Genomic DNA, 24,224 nt, shown 5'->3' with positions numbered 1-24,224 from the left:
TGCGTGCGTCTGTGCGCCCGCGTGCGTGCGTGCCGGGCCGAGCCGCCGAGCGCATCCCTGCCGGCTGCCCTCCCCTCGCCCCCCGCGGCTGCCGGCCTGCGGCTGCCTGCTGCCCCGCGCCGCTTCCTCTTCTCCCGCATCCCGGTATTTCATTATTCGCCCTTGTTCCTCTTCTGGGCGCTTACGGTCCAGCCAGGAGGATGTGGAGACCCTGTTACAATATGACACACGCCGCCGTGTCACAATCGCGCTCGCGGCCCGCCTCCTGGAGGCATCTGGACGGGGCGGCGGTGGGGGGGTGGGGGGGGTGGCTGGTGCGGACAGGCGGCCGGGCAGAATGCGGAACCTGGGGCTTCCGGAAACCCGAGGGCCGTGGATTGCTGGGACCGTTTTCCTCGGAAGCCTGGAGTTTCCCATGCGCGGCCCGATTCCAGCTGGGGCCTGAGGCCCGCGGGGCCCGGGGGTGCGTGCTTCTGCTTTGTGGGGGGAGGGGAGGGCACTTCCCAAGTCCAAGCCCGGGAGCCTCCTTTCCTCCAGGCCACCCCGCTGGCCCCCGGCTTCCTCCACTTGTGGGGTGTGCGGTGTGTCCTCTGCCCAGCACCCCCTTGCCGTCGGCCACCCCCCTCCTGACCCTGACCCCGTTCCCCCCAAGGGACCCCCGACCTCATCTCAGCTGCGCCATCATCCCCTTCTGCAGCCCGGGCATCGGGGAACACCACCCGTCACACACACACACACACACCGCCCCCCTGCATTCCTGCCCTCCCTGGAAACCAGACCTGTGTCCCCTCCCCCGCCACGCTGTCCCCACGGAGGACCCAGCCGTCTCCCTGAGAACGAGGACTTGCTCTCCGCCGTGCTCCCCGGGGGGCAGGGCTGGGGCTTCTCCTGGGCCTTTCTCCGCTCACCCTCACATTCCTGCAGCCGGAGACCGTGTCTTCCCCCCAGAGGGCTCTGGTGACTCGCTCAGGGCTCTGCACCCTCATGCGTGTGGTGCCTGGAGCATACACCAGTCCCCCAAGGCCACGCGGCATGGCCCCGTCCGGTGGCCTCGTGTCCTAAGCTCGTGAACTGCTGGCCAGGAGGGTTCGCCCCTCGCAGGCGTTCTGATCTCTGTCACCATGTTACATTCGACTCTCCCAGCAGATGTGCGTATAGGGCAGCCCTGGACGGACAAAGATGAGCTCTGGCAGGAGGCGCGTGGGTTCGAGGCCCCGCTTCGCCCCGTCCCAGCAGGTGGCCTCTGGCGTCTGACTTTCCTCCTTTGTAAACTGAGGTCACACTTGGCCCACGGGGCCACTTCAAGATCGGAAGCGCCTGTCATAAGGAGAGCATGTCACGTGGCCACGGGCACCTGGTAACCGCTCACGGAAGGCGTGGGGTCAGCTGTGTGGGGCCTGGCAGCCTTGACACGGACCTTGCTTTTCAATCGCTTGGATTTCATGTGGGAGATGGCACGGTCTGCCCTGGTCCTTTCCATGTGCTTCCCACTAAACAGCGTTGAATCATAAAATGACAGAAGGGAAGGGAAGGGAGGAACCCCTCTCAGTTCAAAGAAACTGGCTTAAGTGAAGGACAGGACTTTCTGAGACACTCGAATCCTAAGAAGCAGCTGACATCTACCAGGAAGGCGGCGTGATTTTCAAAGGTTCTTCCCAAGACACGTGCAGTTTTGACCGAGGTACCAGGAGGCAGGTGGCTGCTAAGCACTGAGCAAATCCCTGAGGGACATTGTGGGGCCACCGGCATCCCTGCTCCGTGGCCGCCCTGCCCTTCTGTGCCCCCCACCCTGCTGTATGGGGACAGGACGGGGCATTTGATTCCCCCAGGGAGGGGACTGAGACTTGGTGAGGCTGCCATGGTCTCTCGAGCCCCCAGAGCCTCTGGGGGCAGGGGTGGGAGAAGGAGGGGGCAGGCAGGTCCTTCCCAAACCCACCTCTGCCTCCCCTTCTGGTGTTCAGAGCCCGCGCCGTGGACCCAGGACTGATCATAATATCCCAGAGCTTCCTTGTGAGCATCGATCAAACACCGTATGCTACGCGGCTGCTAAACTTGGTGCTACAAGTTCCCAAACAATGAGGGAGGGAGATCAAGAAGGGGGCATGGAGGGGGGTGCTTTAAAGAATCCCTTAGGAGGGGCGCCTGGGTGGCTCAGTCCATTAAGCATCTGACTGCTGCTCTGGTCATGATCTCGTGGTTTGTGAGTTCAAGCCCCACGTCAGGCTCTGTGCTGACAGTTCAGAGCCCAGAGCCTGCTTCAGAGTCTGTGTCTCCCTCTCTCTCTACCCCTCCCCTGCTTGCACTCTGTCTCTCTCTCTCAAAAATAAACATTAAAAAATATCTTTTAAATAATAAAGAAAAATAATCCCTTAGGAGAAGAACTATAGCTTGCAAAGGACTTGACCTGGGCAGTAAGTTAACACCGTTTACCGAAGAGCTTAAAGTAGCCACACCGCTTGCCTGGTGCCATCTCGCCGCCGCTGCGTGGGTTTACCATCGAGATGGGGAGTCAGCCCCATCCCCCCGCCACCCCCCGCCCCCCATCCACAGGAGAGCTTTGCTCGCTGGTCAGGATAGGGAAGGAGCAGGAGCTTCGTGACCCCAAACCACTGGTGGTGGCTCGGGTCTGACTCCCGGGCATCGGTCCACAGCCTGCTCCCTGGGCCAGCACGCCGGATGTGCCCCCAAGTAACCAGGGGCTCCGGTGGTGTTGAGGGCCGTGGGGACTGCTGTCTCCCTGCCCTGTGTTGCTGTCTCTGACTGTCACCGTGGGTGACAGGCACTCTAGCTTCGAGTCTCTGAGCTGCCTGCGTAAATGTGTGTGCATGAAGAGCGACCCTTGTGCCATTTACCCGTGCCCGCACGTGCCCACGTGCATGGATGCAGTCACCCCGCCCTGCCACCTTCGGCCCCGTCTTCCTCTGCTGATGGCGAAGGTGTCTCACGCGTCCCTCTCTTTCCTGCCCCCCCCACCCCCAACCCCAGGTCACTGGCTGAGAAGTCTGCTTTGGGGGCGAGAACAGGAAGAAAGGGGAAAGGCAGGAGTGAGATTCCTCGTGGCCCCTGCAGCATGCGGGCCCGCGGGGCGCCCCAGGGATCGGCGCCCATCCGGAGACAGAGAGCTTGCTCCCGCACCTCGGGGCTCAGCGACACGGGCACCGGCGCGCGAGCCCTTCTTCCCGACCCTCCTCTGCCTTTGCTGAGTCACCTGTTGCTTGGAATTCTGGCAGGGACGCCTCAGAGCTTCTGGAAGGGAGGGCAAGCAGGGGCGCACCCTCTGGGTGTCCCGGGGAAGATTACTTTATCTGTGGCCTCCCTGAGGCAGAGCCGGGCTCCTGGAATCTTTCGGGCTTGACACGGTGCCAGGCACGGGGAAGGGAGGGAATGGCCGAGGGTTCCGCCGAGCCTGCTGGGGTGGGGGTGGGGGGCATGTGCGTCCTTGGAGGGAGGCCACAGTGCTGGTTCTGTCATCCCCAGTCCTTCTTCCCTTTGTGATCGGGAGCAGCGCCCCCTGCAGCCTCCCTGATGCATTCAGGGCCCACGCTGCGACCACGCTTGAGAACCGCCGACTGTGATGTTCCCTTTACTCTCCAATGCCTCATTTCGGTGCCATGCTCTCCCCCCTACATCCCCCTTTTCGGCAGCGAGGGTTCAGTGAGACTGTGTCCGCAGGAAAACCGCGTGTGAAACATGCGTGCGGCTAGGCCAGCTGGAGCGCAGGCCCGGACGGATGACAGGTGGCCGCCAGCGCCCACTGGCACGGCTGCGTTGTAGAATTTCCCTCCTCCCTGTTTCGGCCTGTGTGATACAGACAGCCCTCCCTGGGAGGTTCGGGACGGGACCCCACACTTGTTCATCCCCCACCCCGGCTGGTGGCCAGACACCCCTGCCTGGTCAGTGTTGCTGCAGCATCTCTCATTTCCTTCAGCCTTTATTCCAGGCCCCAAAGTGTCCCTTTCCTTTTCTCTTTTTAAGTCTGGATTACACTCTCTCACTGTGTCCTTATTATTTACTCCCCGTTTTCTCGTCTTCACGATTTCTCTAGATTTCTTATAGGGCTTGGAGGTGAATTTCAGAAAATTTCGTCTTGACACTGGGTGTACCTGCTCTCTTTAGGAGAGGCAAATCTTGGGGCACCTGGGGGTCTCAGTCGGTTGAGCTTCTGACTCCTGATTTTGGCTCAGGTCATGATCTCAGGGTCGTGAGATCAAGCCCCCCATCAGGCTCTGCGCTGACAGCATGGAGCCTGCTTGGGATTCTGTCTCTCCCTCTCCCTTCCCCTCTGTTACATGCTCTCTCTTTCTCTCTCTCTTTCTCTCTCTCGCTCCCTCTCCCACGCCCTCTCTCTCTCAAATAAATAAACATTTAAAAAAAGAATAGGCAAATCATATTTTTGCCAAAAGGTTACTTTTTCATTAAAAAAAAAAAAAAAGAAAAAGCAAGGAAGACATAACATTCAAAAGCTATCCCTCAACCTGTCCTTTAATTTGGTGGGGGTGTTTCATCCCCAGGTTGTGATGAACTGTGTCCACAGGGGTCACCGAAGCAGTGACTCTGACGGATATTCATAGTGCCCGAATGTGCCGTGTTCTTCCCTGGACCCTTCGGAAGGAAAGTCTTTGCTCGCTGTTTTCCCCTTTCTAAACTACACGTCTGGGAATCAGATCTTCGTCTCTCCTGCTTAGCTCACTGTGAGGCATTACAAGTATATTCCGAAAACATCAACCAAAATAGGAGAGGTCCCCGGCTGTGCTGTGTCCCCGGAGAGAGGGTCAGAAGCTGGTTTTTCCTTGGGCGGGTCGCTCTGTGCACTGTCCACTCTGGAAAGCAGCTATGACAACTGTCATTTGAAGTAAAGCAGAGTTGACTTTAGCCCATCTTAGGCAGGTCCCAGTGGAAGCAACCAGAATTGCCCCACAGCCTGGCAGTTCGCCTGAAGCATGGTCAGGGTACTTCCTAAGCAGACGGGGCACCCACGAGGCATATTTTAGGGACTGAAGCCTGTGTAGACTCAACATTCCAAGAGCTGTTTCCCCGAGGACATTTGTCTTTGTTGCAGCCTGTTCCACAAAGCGTCATTTCCCCTTTTGAAAAACTTGGTTCATGTCAGTGGGCTGTGGCTGATCCCCTGAGCCCTGAAGTCTTTGTTGAAGAGAGAGGTGTTTATCTTTATCTGCCAGTGCCTTTTCACTGAGAAACAAAAGCTACAGCCCACCGAGCGCCTGAATCTTCACAGAAACCTGAGAGAATAGATATATGATTATTCTTGGTGGGTGGGGAAACTGAGGCTCAGACTTGGTGGTGCTTGAGCCCTCGGTCCACAATGGCTGATGGGAGCAGAGCCTAGTGCCAGACCTGCCTCTGACCTAAAGCCAAAACCAGTCCGCACACGCTCGGTCACATCAACTGCAGGAGCGTCCAGCCTTGAACCACCATGGGCAGAGCCATCTCCCCGACTCACCAGGGGTCCCGGGAGCCTCACTCATGACCGGCGTAGGAAATAGAGTGCTTTCTGCCGCATACTTGGCACCTTCTCCCTGGACGTGCATGAACTTCTGAAAATGTCCAGATAATAAGATAGTTGTCTTCAGAAGATAGTAGTAAAGTCTGTTGACTCAGCGGTCCTGTAATGAGCACCTTGAATACTACAGGCGATGTGCAGGGGAGGGGTGTGGGGAGAAGGGAAACAAATCCTTGCAGCCTCTTAATCTGAGCACAGAAATTGGGCTCAGAGAGGCTCTTGGGTGGCTGTGTCGGTTGAGTGTCCGACTTCAGCTCAGGTCGTGATCTCACAGTTTGTGGGTTCGAGCCCCGCGTTGGGCTCTGTGCTGACAGCTCAGAGCCTGGAGCTGCTTCGGATTCTGTGTCTCCCTCTCTCTCTGCCCCTCCCCTGCTTGCGCTCTGTCTCTCAAAATAAATAAACATTAAAGAAAAAAGAAGTCACATTATAAAAAGGAAAAAAATTAAAAAAAAGAAAGTGGGCTCGGGACCACATGGAGCCCAGAAGTGGGCATGTAGCCCTAAGGATCCTGGAATGGAGACGGATTTTACTGGAAGGGATGTATTCTTATTCTGGAGGGATAACAGCAGAGAGGGGGCTGGCTTTGGGGTGGGCCCCGGAAGGATGGAATGGTGGCGCCAGCCTGGGGGGGTGAGGGGGGCTATGCGGTGCCGTGGACGGCAGGCAGGCCTTACCAGCTGAGTAGAGGCAGGAACGTGGCTCCAGAGGGGGCCACGCACATACCGTGGCTGAGGCTTCATTAGGAAATAATTACACGCACAGCTGAATGAAGTGTCTGCAAATGAGGCGGGTTTGGTTTTTCCATCAGGTTCGTGCATTGGGTATCTGAATAGGGTTACCCGCTGGGAGAGTCACCGTCACTACTGACCAGTCCTGGAGGGACCTTGACCCAGGACTTGGGATTTTGGCCTCACAGTAGCAGCGCAGACCAGCGGAAGTTTGGGGAGCAGACGTGAGTGGAGGAAGGCAGCCACTAATTAGCATGACCGTCTCAGGGCAGAGGGCAAGGTGGACCGGAAGGGGGTCCCGAGAGCAAGGACCACAGGATGCACAGACACCACCGTGCCAGGCAGTGGCAGGAAGAGCTGGCAGGATGTGGCACAGCCTGAGGCACCTTGGCTGGGTGGCGGTGCTGGAAAGGGACGTGACTGGAAAGCAGGAAGAGGCAAGCCTACAGAAGCTCGGGAGAAGTGGGCTCGAAGGTCAGGGTGAAGGTGAGACCCCCCTCCCATATGCATTAGCACTTGGGGAATCCGGATCGGAGCGCCGTGGGCACGGGAGGGGTGGAGAACTGCTAGCTGGCTCTGGAGAAAGACCTTGAGTTTGGATTTGGGTAGCTGGGTGGTGACGAAGCCCCAGGTGAGTTCACAGCCGGGAGGGCCTGGCGCATGTCTGCTGCCTTCGTTTATATACATTTTGTGTGCCTGTTGGTGCGTGGCATTCGGCTGGGGCCGTGCAGGGCACAGGGCTGAGTGAGACACCGGCGCCTGAGCCCCAGCGCCCTCGAAGCCTGGCAAGAAGGTGGTCTGACCTCCCACCAGCGCCCCCTGGCTCTCCGTTTGTGGGTCAGACTTGAAGCTTTGTAGTTCAGCCCCCTTTTCTGTGAGGCCGCGCAGTCAGCTCGCGCTCTCTCCTCCCCTGGTAGAAGCCGGAGGGCTAAGAACAAACGTGTAGGTATGGAAGAATTTCAAGAGAACCCGGATTTGGTACCTATTCGGGTTAACTAGTTCTCTAGTTAGCACAGCCGCGGTGTTTCAGCTCCGGCAAGGGTCACCTGGTCCTGCGCTTTGCCTCTCTTTACCATCCTGATGGGGGACCCTTGGCTGGTGCAGGGACAGGAAACGCTAGATACATAAGCCTTGCAAAGGTCACCGCGAACCACACTTACACAAGTTCATAGGACACCTATGACCTGACCGTGCCCAACAGGCTAATAGGATTTGAAGAATACGTATCAAAGTCAGACTCCCTGGTGTTTCTAAATTCTCCTAAATACAAATTGAAACATGTTTGCTGTCCCCAGAAGAAAACCGTCAGTGTCCTTTGACTTAAAAGGGGAACAGACTTCCTCCTTCTGTTTTGAAGATATCTCAGGTCTGTTTTAATGTCTCCCCGAGGTGACGGCATCCTGAGAGGCTTACATGCGCGACCCCACGCAAACCGAAAAGTGTGGTTTGTGGGCATTCAATCTGTTTTTCCAGAATGTTCGCTGATTTGGCAATCTGAACAGAATTCAGAATCTGAGGCACCCACAGCGTTTTCTTTGAAGATATTGGGTGGCAGTTTGGCCAATTAAAAATTCCTAACCAAATGAACTACGTTGGTTCTTGATATGAACTTTGTGACACATGAACTTGTGACATTCAGAAAACTTAAGATACATTGAATCTTTTTTTTTTTAAATCTGTATCCTTTTGTAAAACAACAAAGTTTGGGGTGGAATTTACCAAGAACCTGAAGACAGGCCCAAAAGCCCACCAGGGAATAATTGCTTCCCTGCTCCCACGGGGATGGCTTCTGGCACCAGCGAGAGGGTCCACTTTGCCACGAGCATGAGGCTTACGAGCATGATTCAGATAAGGGATAGGACGGGTCTGCACCCCTGTGAGGCATCGGCCCACGTGAGTGAGAAGAAGGTTTTTGTGGCCCCTCTGAGCAGCCACCAGAAACATGAGCACCATCAGATTGCGTGACCCCCGGACCAGCCTGCTCAGGGAGGGAGGGGGACCGGTGAGAGACTGTGATGGGGCCCCGGATGAGCTGGGGTGGGAACAGCCACACACGGAGGGCAGGGCAGGGTGGGGGTGGTGGTGCACTTTCCAATTCGCTGGTGGTTAAGTCATTTCATCTTGCAGGGGACTATTGGTAAATGCACTGTGAGTGTGTGTGTGCATGCGTGCACACCCAGGTGTGTATGTGTGTGTGCAGCTGCAGTAACACCCTTCCTGATACCTCTCAAGTACCTTGGAAGAGAAAACACAGCTTCCCAAAGACCCTTCCTGCACAGGGAGAATGTGTTTGGAATACCAACTGTAATGTGTTAATTAGATACAGTCTCAGATTTGCACATTTACACTCTAGCCACCAAGAGGACAGATTCCAGAACTTCCTTGGAGCCCCAGTCTCCTCTCTAGTAAACTGGTAGTAGTTCTGCCTCATAGGACCATGGAGAAGATATTTAATTTTTTATTTCTTTCTGAGAGAGAGAGAGAGACAGCGTGAGCAGGGGAGGGTCAGAGAGAGAGGGAGACACAGAATCCAAAACAGGCTCCAGGCTCGGAGCTGGCCGTTAGCACAGAGCCCGACGTGGGGCGCGAACCCACGAACCGGGAGATCATGCCGAAGTCGGATGCTTAACTGACTGAGCACCTCAGGTGCCCCAGGACCGTGGGGAAGATTAACGGCAGTTTATGGAAGTTCTTTGCAAGTACCTGCCATTTACAAACCCCCCAGTGAATGCCTTCCAGGAGACTAGACTGAAATAGAACAGAGTAGGACCAGAGAGGATGGAACCGGACTGGGCCAGGCAGAACCAGTCAGGACTGGACCAGGCAGGGCAGGATACGACCCAGTGGGGGTGCCATTCTCCTCTTGTGCATACTTAACGATGTCGAGAGTGCCATGTTTTTCTGAACGGAGAAGTCGGTCGTGCACGAACGCGTGTGGCACGTGAGCAAGAGCGAACTCCTATCAGCTCAGCTTTCCTTGGGGGAGGTAGAATAACTCTCTAGCTGCAGCTATGCTTTGTTTCTTAAACTTGGGGTTCATTTCAGGGAATCAGATATGAAGGACAAGCAGTAAAAAGGGTCTGAATTGCAGTCAGCAAGGAACGGACTCTCTTGAAAATGACGCCCCGTTAATGTCTAAAGATGAGTGGTACTGGTGTGTGTAGTAACTGGAAATGAGTGCGATGAGAAGCATTCTTTTTTTTTTTGAAAGTTTTATTTATTTTTGAGAGAGAGAACATGAGCAGGGGAGGGTCAGAGAGAGAGGGAGACACAGAATCTGAAGCAGCTCCAGGCTCTGAGCTGTTGGCACAGAGCCCGACAGGGGGGCTTGAACACAGACCGTAGATCATGACCTGAGCTGAAGTCGACGCCCAATCGACTGAGCCCCCAGGAGTCCCAATGATGCAAAGTATTTTAAAACAAACTTTTGTATCTCAGAGCTGACATGTGGATTTCCAAGCCCTGTGCGTGTCTCCACGTTCTGCACCCACATAGTTGTAGATAAATCATGTTCCACTCAGATCCCTTTGCTGCCTTGCTTTTCAGTTACCAGTGACCATGAACACCTCCCGCTGCCGTGTTCGTCACGGTGCGCACAAGCTGTGTCCTAAAAGTACACCCAGGGAAACTGACCTCCCCGTGATGTTAGTCTTTAAATACCCATTATCTGGGGTGGTTGCACCCCAGGGCACAGAGAGACAGAGGTTGGAAGAGTTTGACCCAAAGAGTTGAGGGTCTGTAGTCAGATGTGTTGGGAAGCTTAAACAGGTCCCGGCAAGGTTCAATAGGTCTATTTCCTGGGGGACACCATCGCCTTGCCTCTGCTCATTCAGCAGCTGATCCAACAAGTTTAATTTAGTAGCTAGGCTGTGCTCACCACGCTGATAGAGTTGGGATGCGCCCCTCAGAGAGAGAACTCCCTGTGCGCACACATGCGCATGCACGTGTCTCCACCCATGCCTCCCTGTGTGTGCGTGGGTGATATCTCCTCAGCCGGCAGACACGGGCACACGGCGGGACGCTCTGACCTATAAACACAGAACAAGAACTGAAGATTTGAGGCGCTGATAACATTTATGAGAGCTGCTGATAAGGAATACCCGCAGAAATTGATAGCTCGTTTTGAGGTAGGGGAAAACACTAACTTTTCCCCACTCGCTGTGTTGTGTGAACATATTTCTAATTTTCTATGAACACTTTCTAAGAAAATGTTGAAAGCTGATGAGGACCATTTGGCATGTATTCAGCCCGTTAAGAGACACATGTTACGGCCCGCGGGCTGGTTAGCGCAGCAGAGGTGGTGTGCAAACGTGCCTTGCACGGCGGTCCTGCTTCTGAACATCGCTATGTTACCATGGGCTGAAATGAGCAGATCAGTAGCGAACTATTGGTTTTGAGCAAGAATACTTTCTTTAAAAAAAAAAAAATAACCTTTTTCTTTTAAACGCTGTATCTTGTGAACACTGTCAAAAGCCAGCTTTCTTTTCTCCTTCTTTATTGCAGTTACATATGGGGCCGATGGCTTTAGGGATTTTCATGCACTAATTCCCAAATCTTTCTCTCGTAAGTATATGCTTCGCTTCTAGAAAACAAACACGTATTCATCTCCTACTCCGGTTCCATAACATGACTATTGTGAATGCATGTTTCTCCATCCCCTTCCTTCATACCTGAACAAATGAGATCAATATTGACCATCGTGTTCATTAAACATCTACCCCCTGGGGCATCACTGATACAATGAAGTGCATGTGTAACATTTTAGGCTATTGGAAGATATGCTACGCAACTTTCTTTTGTTGTGGCAGTGGAGTAATAGTAAGGGTAGATGTAACAATAGCAGTGATTGAATTGTTACTCTAGCAATGCTAGAAAACAGTCTGGCCATTCATGTGATGACTGTCTCTTTTCTATTGAGTGTGATGATAAAATGGCCAGACTTCCTGTGATCATTCACCGTGTGTAGAACTTGTACACATTTGTAGGGCGGGACAAAGATGCCTGCTCTCCTTCTGTGGCTCTGAGGTATTCATTTCAGAACCGAGAGGAGAACACAGCCAGGGCCTCGAGGCCGTTAGTCTGCGGTGCCTCGCTGCCTGAGCAGACGCAGGAATCCGTGCCTGCGGGACCGTCCCGATCTGAGCTGGTAAACCAAAAGCAGATCTTAATTTCATTTTTAGCTACTGGGAGTCGGTAAACGGCAGATAGACTAGGGCAGCATCCCTGAAGGAGTATTTTAAGGAATGGAGGGTGCTTTTTAAAAAGGCACAGATAGCCGAATATTGAAAGCAGCACAGACGGGTTGCCCTCCTTAGATCCTGTGTTAGTAAATTCTCTCCTATTTTAAAGCAACATCAGAAAATAGTCCATACTTGTTAATAGTGCAACAATTACTGATCCGGGCTCAATCCGAAAGGTGTCAGTAATCTTAAAAGTAAGCTTCTGACACCCTGGTAATCAAAGCTCTTTGACATCCAAAGAGTTTAGCACTTTGCCTATAAGCATGGCCTGTTCTCACAACCCGGATTGAAAACTGACTGCTTTTCCAGTATGGGAAAGTGATAGCCTTCTTTCTCTTATTAATAATCTCCCTGTGATTCAACTTTAAAACAATAGCTTGAGAGAAGTACTTCTGTGAGCTCTATATGTATGTAACTGTGTTGATAGGCATGTGTATGTATATGTGTGTGTTCACAGGATTACATAAAACATGAAGGTGCTAGCACAGAGAAGTCATGTTACTTTTAAGATCAGAACCATCACACTGCTGAACTGTTGAGAAGTCACATGCACTTCAGAGTAAGAAAATACATTCTGAGACATGTGTTCATGAAATCTGAGGCAGGTTTAGGGGCCAGCACCTTGTAGGGTTGAAGCACTTCAGTGAGTAAAAACTGGCTCATTTAATAAAGCCTCTGCTACTTGGAGATTTTAGAAGGTAGATGTTATGTGTTTTGTTATATGCCTGGCTCTCTATTTATGCAAATGGATTCACAAGGTATCCTGTCTCTTTCTTCCTCACCCTCTCCCCATGTACGTACCCAAAGTGTAAATATTCGCCTCCTCCTCACAGATGGCTGTTGACCTTGGGGACGGCCCCACCCAAGCAGCAACCCAGCTGCTCTGGGCCGACACCACCACCTGGTGGGCAGTGTAGACATTGCCCTCCTCACTCCACGTCCCCTCTTTCTTTTCCTTCTTGAAAATTAAAAATACAACCTGGTGGACCTCCTCTACCTTCTCTATGGCAACTTGTGTTCCTAGTCACCTGAGGAGGATGTAAATCTCCTTGCAAATCATGCTTTATTTCAGACTCTTCCTCTTTTCTCTCTCCCTGACTTCATTTCATTTAAAGACCTAAAGTATCAAATAAGGATCACAATATGTCTCAGCATGCATCTTGACAAGAAAAAACCCTTATGTTTTAAATGACAAAAGTTATAATAAGTGGCTTTATTAGCTGAAGAATGCTCAAAAGTTTTCATAAATCTCTTTTTATGAGGCAGCACAGAATCATCTATATATTTCCTCTTCATCTCAAATTTTATGGATTCATTTATTTATTCATTTTTATTTAAATGTGTGTATATTTATTGAAACAAAGAGAAAGAGACAGAGGGAGAGAGAAAATCCCAAGCAGGCTCCGTGCTGTCAGCACAGAGCCCAAGGCAGGACTTGAACCCACGAACCCCAAGATCATGGCCTGAGCAGAAACCAAGAGTCAGACACTTAACCACTGAGCCACCCAGATGCCCCTCAAATTTTCATAGCATTGTACTCATTCCAGATCTGTTGTGAATATTTTTATTCCATTTGATTTTGGCTTGCTAGTCACTGGTTTCAGGTCTATTTCTGTCTCCCCTTTTTTTTTTTTCTCATTTAAAATATCGAGCGCTTCCTGCTTATGCAGCCTAAACTCATACCATAGGAATGATTTCAGGATGTCTTTTCAATGGACAGGCACACTCTGAGTTCCAAACATTTACCTTACTGGTAAACACAAAGGCACTTTCTAAAAGGGAAAAGAAAACGAAGAGGAAACAGAACTCATTTGTCAGGTGGGGACCGCCAGGGCACATCATATCTATGCATTAAAATGCTTTAATCATTCATGAGTACGAGCAGTGCTTGGCAGTGGGTGGAGGCCTCTCGGCTCTGCTGACCCTGAATTGCCCAGCTTCTCCAAATTCTTCGGGGCCAAACTTGTCCATAAGCTGAAGTCCACCTTCCTTTAGGGGTCTGGGGTCTCTCTTGGGACTGCTGTGTCACGAATAACATATGAGACCTCTAGAATATAGAACTGTAATTTTTTTAATGTTTTATTTACTTCTGAGAGAGAGAGACAGCATGAGCAGGGGAGGGTCAGAGAGAGGGAGACACAGAATCTGAAGCAGGCTCCAGGCTCTGAGATGTCAGCACAGGGCCCGACGCGGGGCTTGAACCCACGAACCACGAGATCATGGCCTGAGCCAAAGCTGGATGCCTAACCGACTGAGTCACCCAGGTGCCCCAGAACTGTAGTATTTTAAGTTTTCCTAATTTAGAACAGTATCTGAGAAGGTAACTGTTGACTCGAGATCTGAAGACATCCGCTCTTGATATATAAGCCACGTTTATTAAATAATAAGATTGGGCCCCTGTCCATGCGTTCTCCATGGTCCGCAGAAGAGCTGCAGGGTTAGGCCAGAGCCAGAGCATTTGGGGGTAAAGGAGCGCGCGAGCCTCCATTTCTTCTTCTTCTATTTTTTTTTTAATATTTTTATTTATTTCTAGGAGAGAGAGAGAGACAGCGTGAGCAGGGGAGGGTCAGAGAGAGAGGAAGACACAGACTCTGAAACAGGCTCCAGGCTCTGAGCTGGCAGTCAGCACAGAGCCCGACGCGGGGCTCGAACCCACGAACCGCGAGATCATGACCCAAGCGAAAGTCTGACACTTAACCGACTAAGCCACCCAGGCGCCCCATTCGTGTTCTATTTTTAATCAGGCCAGTTCAGTACCTTACTGAGTTCGACATTTTTCTAAGTGATGGGGGGATGAAGTTGCAAAATATTTATAAGTATAATCCCTACATTGAGGGAGAGTGTAGCGTTTCGTAGACACAATGAATGGCATGTATGACCAATTCCAGCTCCAAGAAAATGGAGCAGATGGAAGTGTTTAGGAATTCAGGGGAGGGACAGCCAGTCAGCAGGAGCCTTGGTGAGCTTAGAGACAACATCTGTGCAGTGGACCAAAGTACAAGAAGTACAGACCAGGGGAAGACCCACTATTTCATAGAATTGATTCAGAGGGTCAACCTGTGCCCTTCAAGGAGGTCATGAAGAAAATAAACCCATCCTTTTCCATTTGACTTTTCTCAAGGGAAGGGAGTAGGAATCTTACATACCCCCTTGGGTGGGCTCCAGGCCGGAGATGGAGCAGCTTAAATAAAGACCAGGCATCTGTCCTGAACGGGTCATTAAGGGAAACAATTACTGGTGCCATGACTTCCACAGGGTTGTGGAATTCAAAATGGCGGGGTCACAAACCCAACACTCACCCAAACGTTCCAAGTCTTCCCGCACACACGCGCATGGAAGTCCTCCACACGGGTGCCCCCACCATCCCACCTGTGGAGGGGACCTGTCCCCAGGGGACCCTCCCCCCAGGCTATATGGTGCCAGGGCCACCCACGCTCCCTGCTCTCCACCCAGCCTCAGCCCCCCAGCCCTCCACCCAGCCTCAGCCCCCCAGCCCTACATGTTTTTTCTCCAAGCCAAGCCTGTCCAGCCCTGTGGACGCCCCACGTGTGCTCAGCCCCCAGTGACTTCCTTCCTTTGGACCACGGCAGACCATGCCTGCCCTTTTTAGCAGAGACATACGACATGGCCAAGGCAGGGGACTCCAGATTTCACCCAGTGCGGGACCCCAAGGTGGCATCTTCTGTTTTTTCCTTCCTCTGACCACATCACTAATTGAGCCAAAACACCAAAACCCCTTTGTCACACTTAGATAAGTGAAGCCGACGCCCCCATCCTGAGTTTGTGTTTTTTTAAAGGTCAGTTTTAAGTGGACTTCACATTTATGTCGAGTAGATCACAATTTTGAGATCGGTGTGTTTGCGACTTGTCAAGATAGGTTCTTGCCCTGAACCCTTGAGCATGATAAGCATATTGCCTGTGTTCTCCTCCCAGCCAGAAGGGAGACCCTGTTTCATGGACACCAAGGGTGAGCAGGAGCCCGTCCGTCACTTTTGTGCAGCCAGCACACAGTTTGCGTCTGTCCAGAAAGACAGGAATGCTTTTCGCCCAGATTTAGGGAACATTCACCTGAGCGTGACGCTGACTTGCCCGTGGCCGACGGTGTTGCCCACCTGGGCACCGTGTTCTCACCTGTGCCCCTGGCCCCTCCCCCATCAGGGTCCTTACAGATTTTTCTCACCCTAGTGCAGCCTAGAACGTGTCCCCAGAGTTCCAGCAAGCTTCCAGCCCTAAAACACTGCATCTTCCACTCGACTCCTACTCTGAAATGCGTGTGGCATCTGCTTAATGGAACCCTGTCGAGTTCCCGTCCCTTATGGCTGCTCACCACCAGGGGTCAGGGGGATGGTCCCCGATCTTTTCTCCAGCCAGCCTGCAGCATCACAGGATCCTGAATTCTAGTCTCTGAGCTGCCCAGAGCTACTGAACCAGGGGTCCACAGAATCTCAGGGTGGTTTATAACAGGCTCTCATGCCATTTGAGCCTCCTGGCTTTTTGGCTCTGTTACATTTCTTGGGGGAAATGTCACATGGCTTAACAGTAATGAGAAAGTCAGATTAGTGCCTGGTATCCACTCTGGCTCGAGGGCCTCCATGGCATTTAAGGTGACATCCACACTGTGCTCCTCCTCCCCCCACCCCTCCATCCTTATCTTCTTCCTTCCTGGTACAGCTTTGCCTCTGCTGCAAGTGGCCTGCTGGGGCAGATGTCACCCTGAAGGTCACCCTGAGGCTTTCCCGTTCTCTTGTTCCTCACCAGGAAGGGCCCACCCCGTCCCCGACAGCACAAGCCACATAACACACCCAAGGGTCACAGAAGTACCTGCCTGCCCTAACAACATACAAGTGGTGGTTTCTGGTGAGCGTGCTTTCGGGAAAACGAGGGTCATTTCTCTCTAACAGGCTGCCTCCAACTGTGTGAAACGGAGCCGAGCGCTAAGGGGATTATCCCCTACGCTTCTCCGTCTTGTGGTTTCCTCCTTCCAGCCACGGGTGCCCATACCGCCACCCTGTGTGTCAGGGCCACTGGCTGGAGAACTTGCTGTGCCAACAATAATTTGCACTCAGGTTAGGGGCTCGGTTAAGCATCTGACTCTTGGTTTCGGCTCAGGTCGTGAACTCATGGTGTCGCCAGTTCGAGTCCCGCATCAGGCTCTACACTGAGCATGGAGCCTCCTTGGGATTCTCTCTCTCTCTCTGCTTTCTCTTCCCCTTCCTCACTCATGCTGTCTCTGTCTCTCTCAAGAAAATAAACTTAAAAAAAAAAAATCATCCCAGGTTAAGGAGTTCAGAAGTCTTTGAAACTTGGCTGTCCTATTTCCAGAGCATTCTAGCAGATAATGGGACCCTAGAGAATTAGCTTCCACCTGAAAGGATTCAAGGCACTTACCTACGAATACAGATTCTAGAGAGTTCAGAGGCCAAGGCCTGATGGTACTCCCACTTCTTTGCTTGCCTTGTACAGGTGTTAGTAGGAGTTGGCCCCTTTCTCTGGCAGCTGGGAGAGGTCAGCAGGGGGCCTCTGAGGTGCCGATCTTTGGAATCTTGTGGGGAAACACACGTGGGGGCGTCCTCTGACTGGATGTAATGCCAGGATTTGATCAGAGGAGATACTCCCTCAGTCCTGGGGTCTCCAAGCCCACAGTGAGGGCCTCGGGCCTATGTCCCAACTAATTTGTTCCATGTATTCATTTGTCTCCCCAGAGAGCTAATGGGAAAACCTTGGCGGTCTAGCAGCTTAGGAATGTGGGCGTTGGAGCCAGGCTGCCTGAAGCACCTTCCAGGTCTCCCACTTACCAGCTGTGTGACCTTCCCAAGCTGTGCACCCTTTCTGTGCCTGAACTTCTTCAACTGTGAAATAGGATAGTAGCATTACCTCCCTTACCGGGTCACTGTGAGGGCCAAATACCCCAGAGCACGTGAAGTGCTGTGTGCCTGGCACCGTGTAAGTGTCTCAGATGTTACTGGGGTGAGCCCTCCAGGGACAGCTCGGTGGAAAACGTGCTTCCCACTTGGCACACCCTGTCCCCATCCGAAGCCGACTGCTCATGGGCTTACCACTGAGAAGAGTCCTCACAGCGCCCCCGCGGGCCAGTGCCGATCGTTCTGGCTTTGACAGATGAAGAAACCAAGGCACAGAGAAGGTGTGTGACTTGGCCAAGGTGTCCGTGCTCCCGGCGAGTGGAGTGGAGCTGACATTCCCAGCCAGGAATGTTGACTTCAGAGTCTGGGCTCTTGATTTAGTCGCATCGAGGCACTGAATAAAATGAACTTGGAGTGTCATTAATTAGGTTGATTATTGAAAACCGTGGTCTCAGACTTGGCTACATTGGAATCCCCTGGAGGGCTCATGAGAACACAGAGCGCAGGGTCCACCCTTAGAGTTTCTAGCTCTGTGCATTTGAGGCGGACCAGAGAATTTGCTCTTCTGACAAGTTCTCGGGCAATGCTGCTGCTGCTGGTCCAAGGACCAGGCCTGGAGCAGTGATTCTAAACGTCGATCAAAGGTCTTATAGTCCTGATTGCTATCTACGTCATTGTTTCCTGTACTTGACCAAATTCACCTACCTGCTCCCATTAACCTACAGCGACCATGACAGAGATGATAGCTTTCAGGGTAGCCATGATTTCTCCTTCTTACTACAGTGATGGACTTACCAATTTGTCACCAGGCTGTGTTTCACAAGATTACAAATGAGATGCCTCTGATTTTCTTTACCAAGAAAAACATGTGAAGGACCGAAATCACCACCCTAAATGTGACTTACAGGAGGCACTACTACAGAGTAAATAGGGGTCAGTGCCTTGGTGAACAGTAGCCCTTCACCCTCATGCAGGGGTCTGTCCATCTGAAAGGCTAATGTGATCTGCCACTTTTACAAAGACGCCACTTGACCCTTCAGCCATTTGGGGACACGTGCCACACGGTGGCTGTACTCGAGGGCGCAGGTTTTATGATCATGAACTAAAAGGAGTTAGAACGACCACGTGCCAAAGAAACAAAACCCGTTGAGAAATCCTTCGGGCATCCGTGGCCAGAAATATGAGTGTAGGTTTACTGAGCTTTGTCCCAGACACAGGGAAAGGTCACATCGCTAAGCAAGATGAGGTTTTCAGGCTTGATTATCACTTAGTAGGGACTGTGCCCAGCCTAGGAGGCATATCATGTGACCAGTCCCCCCTCGCCCCAGCACGGGAGGCATATCACTGTGGCCCCGTCCGCCCTGGCTAGGGCCCGCACATCAAATGACCAGTTCTTTCCCGCCCACCCAGCACTAGAGGCATATCACGTGGCCAATCTGCCCCCCCGCCCCCCGCCGAGCCCCCTCCCCCCACAGAAGGTACATCATGTAACTGGTTCTCTGCCCACCCCCAGTGGGTGGCATACCACATGACCAGCTCTTTCCCCCTCCCCAGCCCAGGAGACGCATGTGACCACTTTGCCCCGCCCCTCCACCCCGGCCTGCCCAACATGGGACATGCATTGTGTCACCATGACTGGTTCTCCCCTCCAGCCCCCTACCCCCAGCCCCCGGGCCCCAGGTGGGCGGGACATGACCACAGCCCCAGACTGCCCTCCCGTGGCCCAGGCTGCTGAGAACCTTCGAGAACCTTCTCCGCGTGGAAGTGGTGTCCTTTTGCTGCTGTGTTGTTTTTGTCTTGTTTTGTTTTTGCGATGACACTGAGTGGCCCCTGTATTGTGTCTTTCAGCCGGTAATGTTAAAGTAGAGGCTCAGAGTGATGAAGAGAATGGGCGGGCCTGTGAAGTGAATGGGGAAGAATGTGCGGAGGATTTACGAGTGCTTGATGCCGCGGGAGAGAAAATGAATGGCTCCCACAGTGGCCAAGGCAGCAGAGCTCTGTCAGGAGCTGGAGGCATTCGACTTCCTAACGGCAAACTAAAGTGTGATGTCTGTGGGATAATTTGCATCGGCCCCAATGTGCTCATGGTCCACAAAAGAAGCCACACTGGTAAGGCCTGGCGTAGTCCCCCCTTCGGTGACCCGGAAAGGTCCTCGGGGTGTGGCAGGAGGAAACTGCCCTGTCTCGGCTGAGTGTTCGGAGCCCGTCTCCCAAGCGTAGTGTTTTTCTGCAGCCACCCAGACACCTGCACCCATTCCTTCCTGTACGGGAGGGAAGCATTCCGGGCCATGAACGCTCTGTCTGGGGCCCGGGGTCCCGCCGCTAAGCTAAGTAGCGAGGGCTGTGCTCTTAGGGGTCTCCTTCCAGATGGGCCCACCCTTGACACAAGACGGAATAAAGCCCAAAAGAGATCGACCCACTGAAATGTATTCCTCGAAGGTTCCCCACCCCACCCCACCCCCACCTCCGGAGAAACCAAGAGTAAACTTTGCGTTATTTTTTTAACAAAGATGCCTCCTAAACCACTGTTATTTGTTTACTAAAGTTTATTTATTTTGAGAGAGCATGAGAAAAGGGGAGGGGCAGAGAGAGAGAGAGAGAGAGAGAGAGAGAGAATCCCAAGCAGGCTCCACGCTGTCAACACAAATCGCGATGTGAGGCTTGAACTCACAAACCGTGCGATCATGACCTGAGCTGAAATCAGGAGCCAGTTCAGCCACCCGAGTGCCCCAAAATGTGCATGTCTTAAATCCAAACTCACAGAGCTTGGATTTTTAGAAACGTGAGGGAGGGACACAGAAGCTGCAGAAGACAATCTTTTACAGAGTTCAGATCATTTCTTGGACGACCCAGTGGGTGAGCCCGAGGACAAGGTGGTTCGTTGTGCCTCCTTTCCACCAGCAGTTGGTAACGAATTTCCTATCGAAGCTTCTGTCTGCTGGAGGCTTTGGAGGCGTCTGGCTTTATAAGACAGCTTAGGGAAGTAGGAAGAAGACTTGCAAATCACAGCCTTGTGTGAGTCTCACACGGGGCCAAAGAAATATGTGATTATCAGAAATTAAGCGGGCGTTCAGAAAAACAGCTGAGCAAATTAGTGGGCTTGGGAGGAAGTGCAGACCTCTGTGGAGTTGTAATTTTTACATCGGAATCAGGGTAGGCTCCAAAATGATGTCTTCCATTTGTAATACCCCTCCCCGCCCCCACTCCAGAAAGCCAGAGAAAAGAGGTTTATTTTCGCTGAGCATTCCTCTTTGGTAGAAAATTTGACTTCTGAAATTAAGCAAACTTTGCTTTTCCTAATGCATCCCTTAATTTTCAAATTATCCAGTGAAATAGACCCCTCCCATCAAGCCCTAAGCGGGGCTTGCGGGAGAGTAGTCAGGCTCTCCCCTTTGGTAATGAGGCAGAAATTAAAGCAAAGGTAGGTTACTCTGTGATAGACGCTTAACAGAATACGCCTGGACCGTGTTAATACATTCCTGATGGAGGAAGAGGGCTCACAAATGAATTACTTTCCTGCTAATTCATGTAAAGCCTGAATGTACAGTGAGAATTCTCTTAAATAAATATTTGATAAGTGAATCAAATTCTGGCATACTAAATTGCCAAAATATAATGACTGCCTGCCCTGATAAAAAGAATAATTGCATTTAATGAATCAACCTGCCAAGTATGGATACGCAGAGGGGCCCTGGCCGTTTGCTCTCCCACAAATAACGGCTGAGTGCCAGGGTACATACCAACCGCACTTCCCTTACAGAACAAGGAAGTTCCAGAAGTAGGGACACAGGCACCATCAACTGTATGGGTCCCGGCGTGGCTTTTATTAAACAGACAACCAGACTGAGACAGGAAGCCCTTGGACTGTTTTCACGATGCATCCCCACTCCTGTAAATGTGAGGTCAAGGTCACAGGTACTTCCAGAAACATACTGGCCAAACTAGGCTCATATACATAGACGTGCTAGGGAGCTTCCCATTTTTCTGGGATCCCAGCAGAGTAATGGCAGCCCTCAGGCCCACCCTGAACTCTCCACACTTCGAGCTTCGAGGGCAATGCTTCGCAAACTGCAAGGCCGTATAATCACCAGAAGATCACATGAGCGTGCAAGACGCTAGGGCGGGCCGCAGAGGATGTGCCAGATGCTGGAGCCCAGACCCAGAGCATTCGTGTACGGCAGGACATGTGGCCACTTTGGATGGCTGTTCACATGGGAGCCAGGGCACAGCCTACTCCTGTCCCCCCAGGAAGTCAGGACCTGCCCCTGCCCATTGCCAAGCGAGCCTGGCACACCAGGGTCCCCTTCCCCCTTCCCTTCCCGTCCCTGCGCCCCATATCGCCACCTCGGTGAGGTGCTGTTTGTGCCATTGTCTGAACTGTTTGCTGACCCCACCACTTCCTTCGCTAGTGTTGCTGCTCGGTTTCTATATTTTAACTGCAACGTAATAGCACTGCCTTCTCCGCCAACACCTTAGGGCGAATGTGAGAATCACAGGGGAGAGTGCTATGAAAGAGGCGTGCAGGGCAGGGGGAAACCCCTCCATGCAAACATGCAGCGTTCTTATTCTAAACCATGGGACCTTTAACAATAAAGAAAAACATCTGAATTATGATTATCGATACAGTCTCGGGCCTACTCTGTTCCCATCTGTAAAGGCGAAAGGCCCGGCACGTCAACAGCAGCAAATTATGATCTGGTCTGAGGTGCAGTCAGCACAAGTTCATTCTTGCATCTGGGGTGTGTATTTTTTAGTCTACCTACTTTTTTTTAATGTTTATTTTTGAGATAGAGACACAGTGAGCAAGTGCAGGGAGGAGCAGAGAGAGAGAGGGAGTCACTGAATCTGAAGCAGGCTCCAGGCTCTGAGCTGTCAGCACAGAGCCGGATGCGGGGCTCTAACTCAGGAACTGCGAGATCATGACCTGAGCTGAAGTCAGACGCTTAACTGACTGAGCCCCCCAGGCACCCCTAATCTACCTTCTTCTGATAGACCCTCTTAAATTTTGTTGGAAGCATCCATAAAGACTTTGTTTTTTACCCATTAAGTTGTACAAAGGGGCTCAAAGATTCTTTTTTTAAAACATTTAAATGTTTCAATGTTTATTTAGTTCTTTTGAGAGAGCGAGAGAGACGAGCGGGAGAGGGGCAAAAGGAGAGGAAGAATCCCAAGTAGGTTCCAGGCTCTGAGCACAGAGCCCGACATGGGGCTCAATTGCACGAACCCCTGAGATCATGACCTGAACCGAAATCAAGAGACACTTAACCAGCTGAGCCACCCAGGCGCCCTGGGGCTCAAACATTCTTACAGAGAGTCCCTAAAGTGGCACCTCTGTACAGTCACTGAGATAAACTTAATTTTGAGTTAAGGATGATAAAGCCTTCATCCCACTGCGTAAAAGAAATCCAGCCCCAGAGCCCTTGAGCTCCCTTAGCTAAGACACGCGAGCGGAGGACCCACACGAGGCAAGCAGCTGACAGTGGCAAACAGAGAAACACAGATAATATGGGCTGCGTTCTGCCGCCCAGCAATGGGGCGGTGCCCCCCCTTCCTGTTTCCAAAGGGAAACTGCCTCGAGTTGAACACTGTGTTGTCACTTTGGAGAACGCTCCCTTCTAGAGTCTCCATGTCCCACGTTGAATATTCATGCCGGCCCAGGCAATCAGAAACAAATAGATTTCCAGGAAAGCTGGCCAGCAGGATTAAGACGCCAGGCACAGCAAGAGACGTGAGAACCACTGACTCAAATTAGAAGACAGATTTCACTCTTGAAGAGAGGGCCGCCTTTCTTTCCTTCCCGCCCTCTTCTGTGGAAGGTGGGGGGCTGGGGAGTGTGGCTTTAATGATCTGCCCCTCCTATGTCCGCTGCAGGGCCCCCCAGCCTCAGCAGCGGGGAGGGGGTACCCCAGCTAGCTAGCTGGCTAGCTCTAGGTCATGCCACAACACATCCTTGTTACTGGAAAGGGTCCTCCATGGTTTTTATAAGCTTTTTTGTGGCGTGAGCGTTCCTTACTGACTGCCCTTCTGGAACGCCCAGCTGAAGGTTCACCCTGACATAATCCGCTCCACCCTGCGGGGTCTCTCGCACCCAGGGACTGCTTACTCCTCTTTTCCCTTCCACCTGCTCGCAGTTCAGAGATCCACGTTCATGCACGTGGATGACAAAGGCCCAGAAATGTTTCTGATAGATTATTAGATGCTACTGGATGCTTCTCAGGGCCACCTGGCCACCAGCTCTTGCAATCTCCTCCTGATACACATGGGCTTGTAACTCAGGGACTGCATTCTTGCTAGTCAGCTTTGCTGCCAGCCTCTTACTGGCTTGACTTTCAACCCTTTCTTTGCCCAGCCAAGTGCAACCCAGATACAGATTTGGGGAAATAGCGAATACACCCTGTTTGGTAGCAGCCTCCCTCCCACCCTGCCTGCAGTGAAACATCACACGTTAGTGCCAATTTTTGGAGTAGCACATCCGCCCTCCCTGCTCGAAAACTAAAGCGGTCACCATCATGTTGTCCAGGTGCCAGTGTGAACTCTTACCTTGAAGCTGGTGTAGATTTTCATAGGACCAGACACGCTTCTACTTTGGTCAGAGTTCCGTCTCATTCACCCAAACCACATTAATCAATTGGGAACAAAGTTAAAGACGCATTTTCATTTTCACACATTCTTTTTTCCTAAGGGAAAAAAAAAACCACGTTGCCAGGAAGTGTTTTTTCATGGTATCTCAACACCAGATACTGTGGTCACATAGAGCTCTTCTAAAAAACAAAAGAAAGAAAGCAGTCGTTTCCAAAAGAGCTTTAATGTGTCCTTCAGCCTGACAAGTATATTCTTTTTTAATTTTTTTTTTAATGTTTACTTACTTTTGAGA

General features: G+C 51.8%; 1 protein-coding gene across 12 annotated transcripts in view; it reads left to right on the top strand.

The window, feature by feature from the left end:
* IKZF1 (IKAROS family zinc finger 1) overlaps positions 1 to 24,224 on the top strand; it is a 98,301-nt gene that overhangs the window by 53,131 nt on the left and 20,946 nt on the right. For 8 of the 12 annotated variants that reach the window (XM_039235682.1, XM_039235683.1, XM_039235681.1 and 5 more), the window contains exon 4: positions 19,199 to 19,459. The exons of the other annotated variants lie outside the window; for them this stretch is intronic. In XM_039235682.1, the coding sequence (XP_039091613.1) occupies positions 19,199 to 19,459 (261 nt within the window). The remainder of the gene's footprint in view (positions 1 to 19,198; positions 19,460 to 24,224) is intronic. 12 annotated transcript variants of the gene reach the window in all.

Source organism: Hyaena hyaena, unplaced genomic scaffold, assembly GCF_003009895.1.
Source record: "Hyaena hyaena isolate Hyena2069 unplaced genomic scaffold, ASM300989v1 scaffold_101, whole genome shotgun sequence".
Classification (NCBI taxonomy): domain Eukaryota; kingdom Metazoa; phylum Chordata; class Mammalia; order Carnivora; family Hyaenidae; genus Hyaena; species Hyaena hyaena.
The sequence above is the reverse complement of the archived record's forward strand: the minus strand, read 5'-3'. Positions and strand labels throughout refer to the sequence as shown.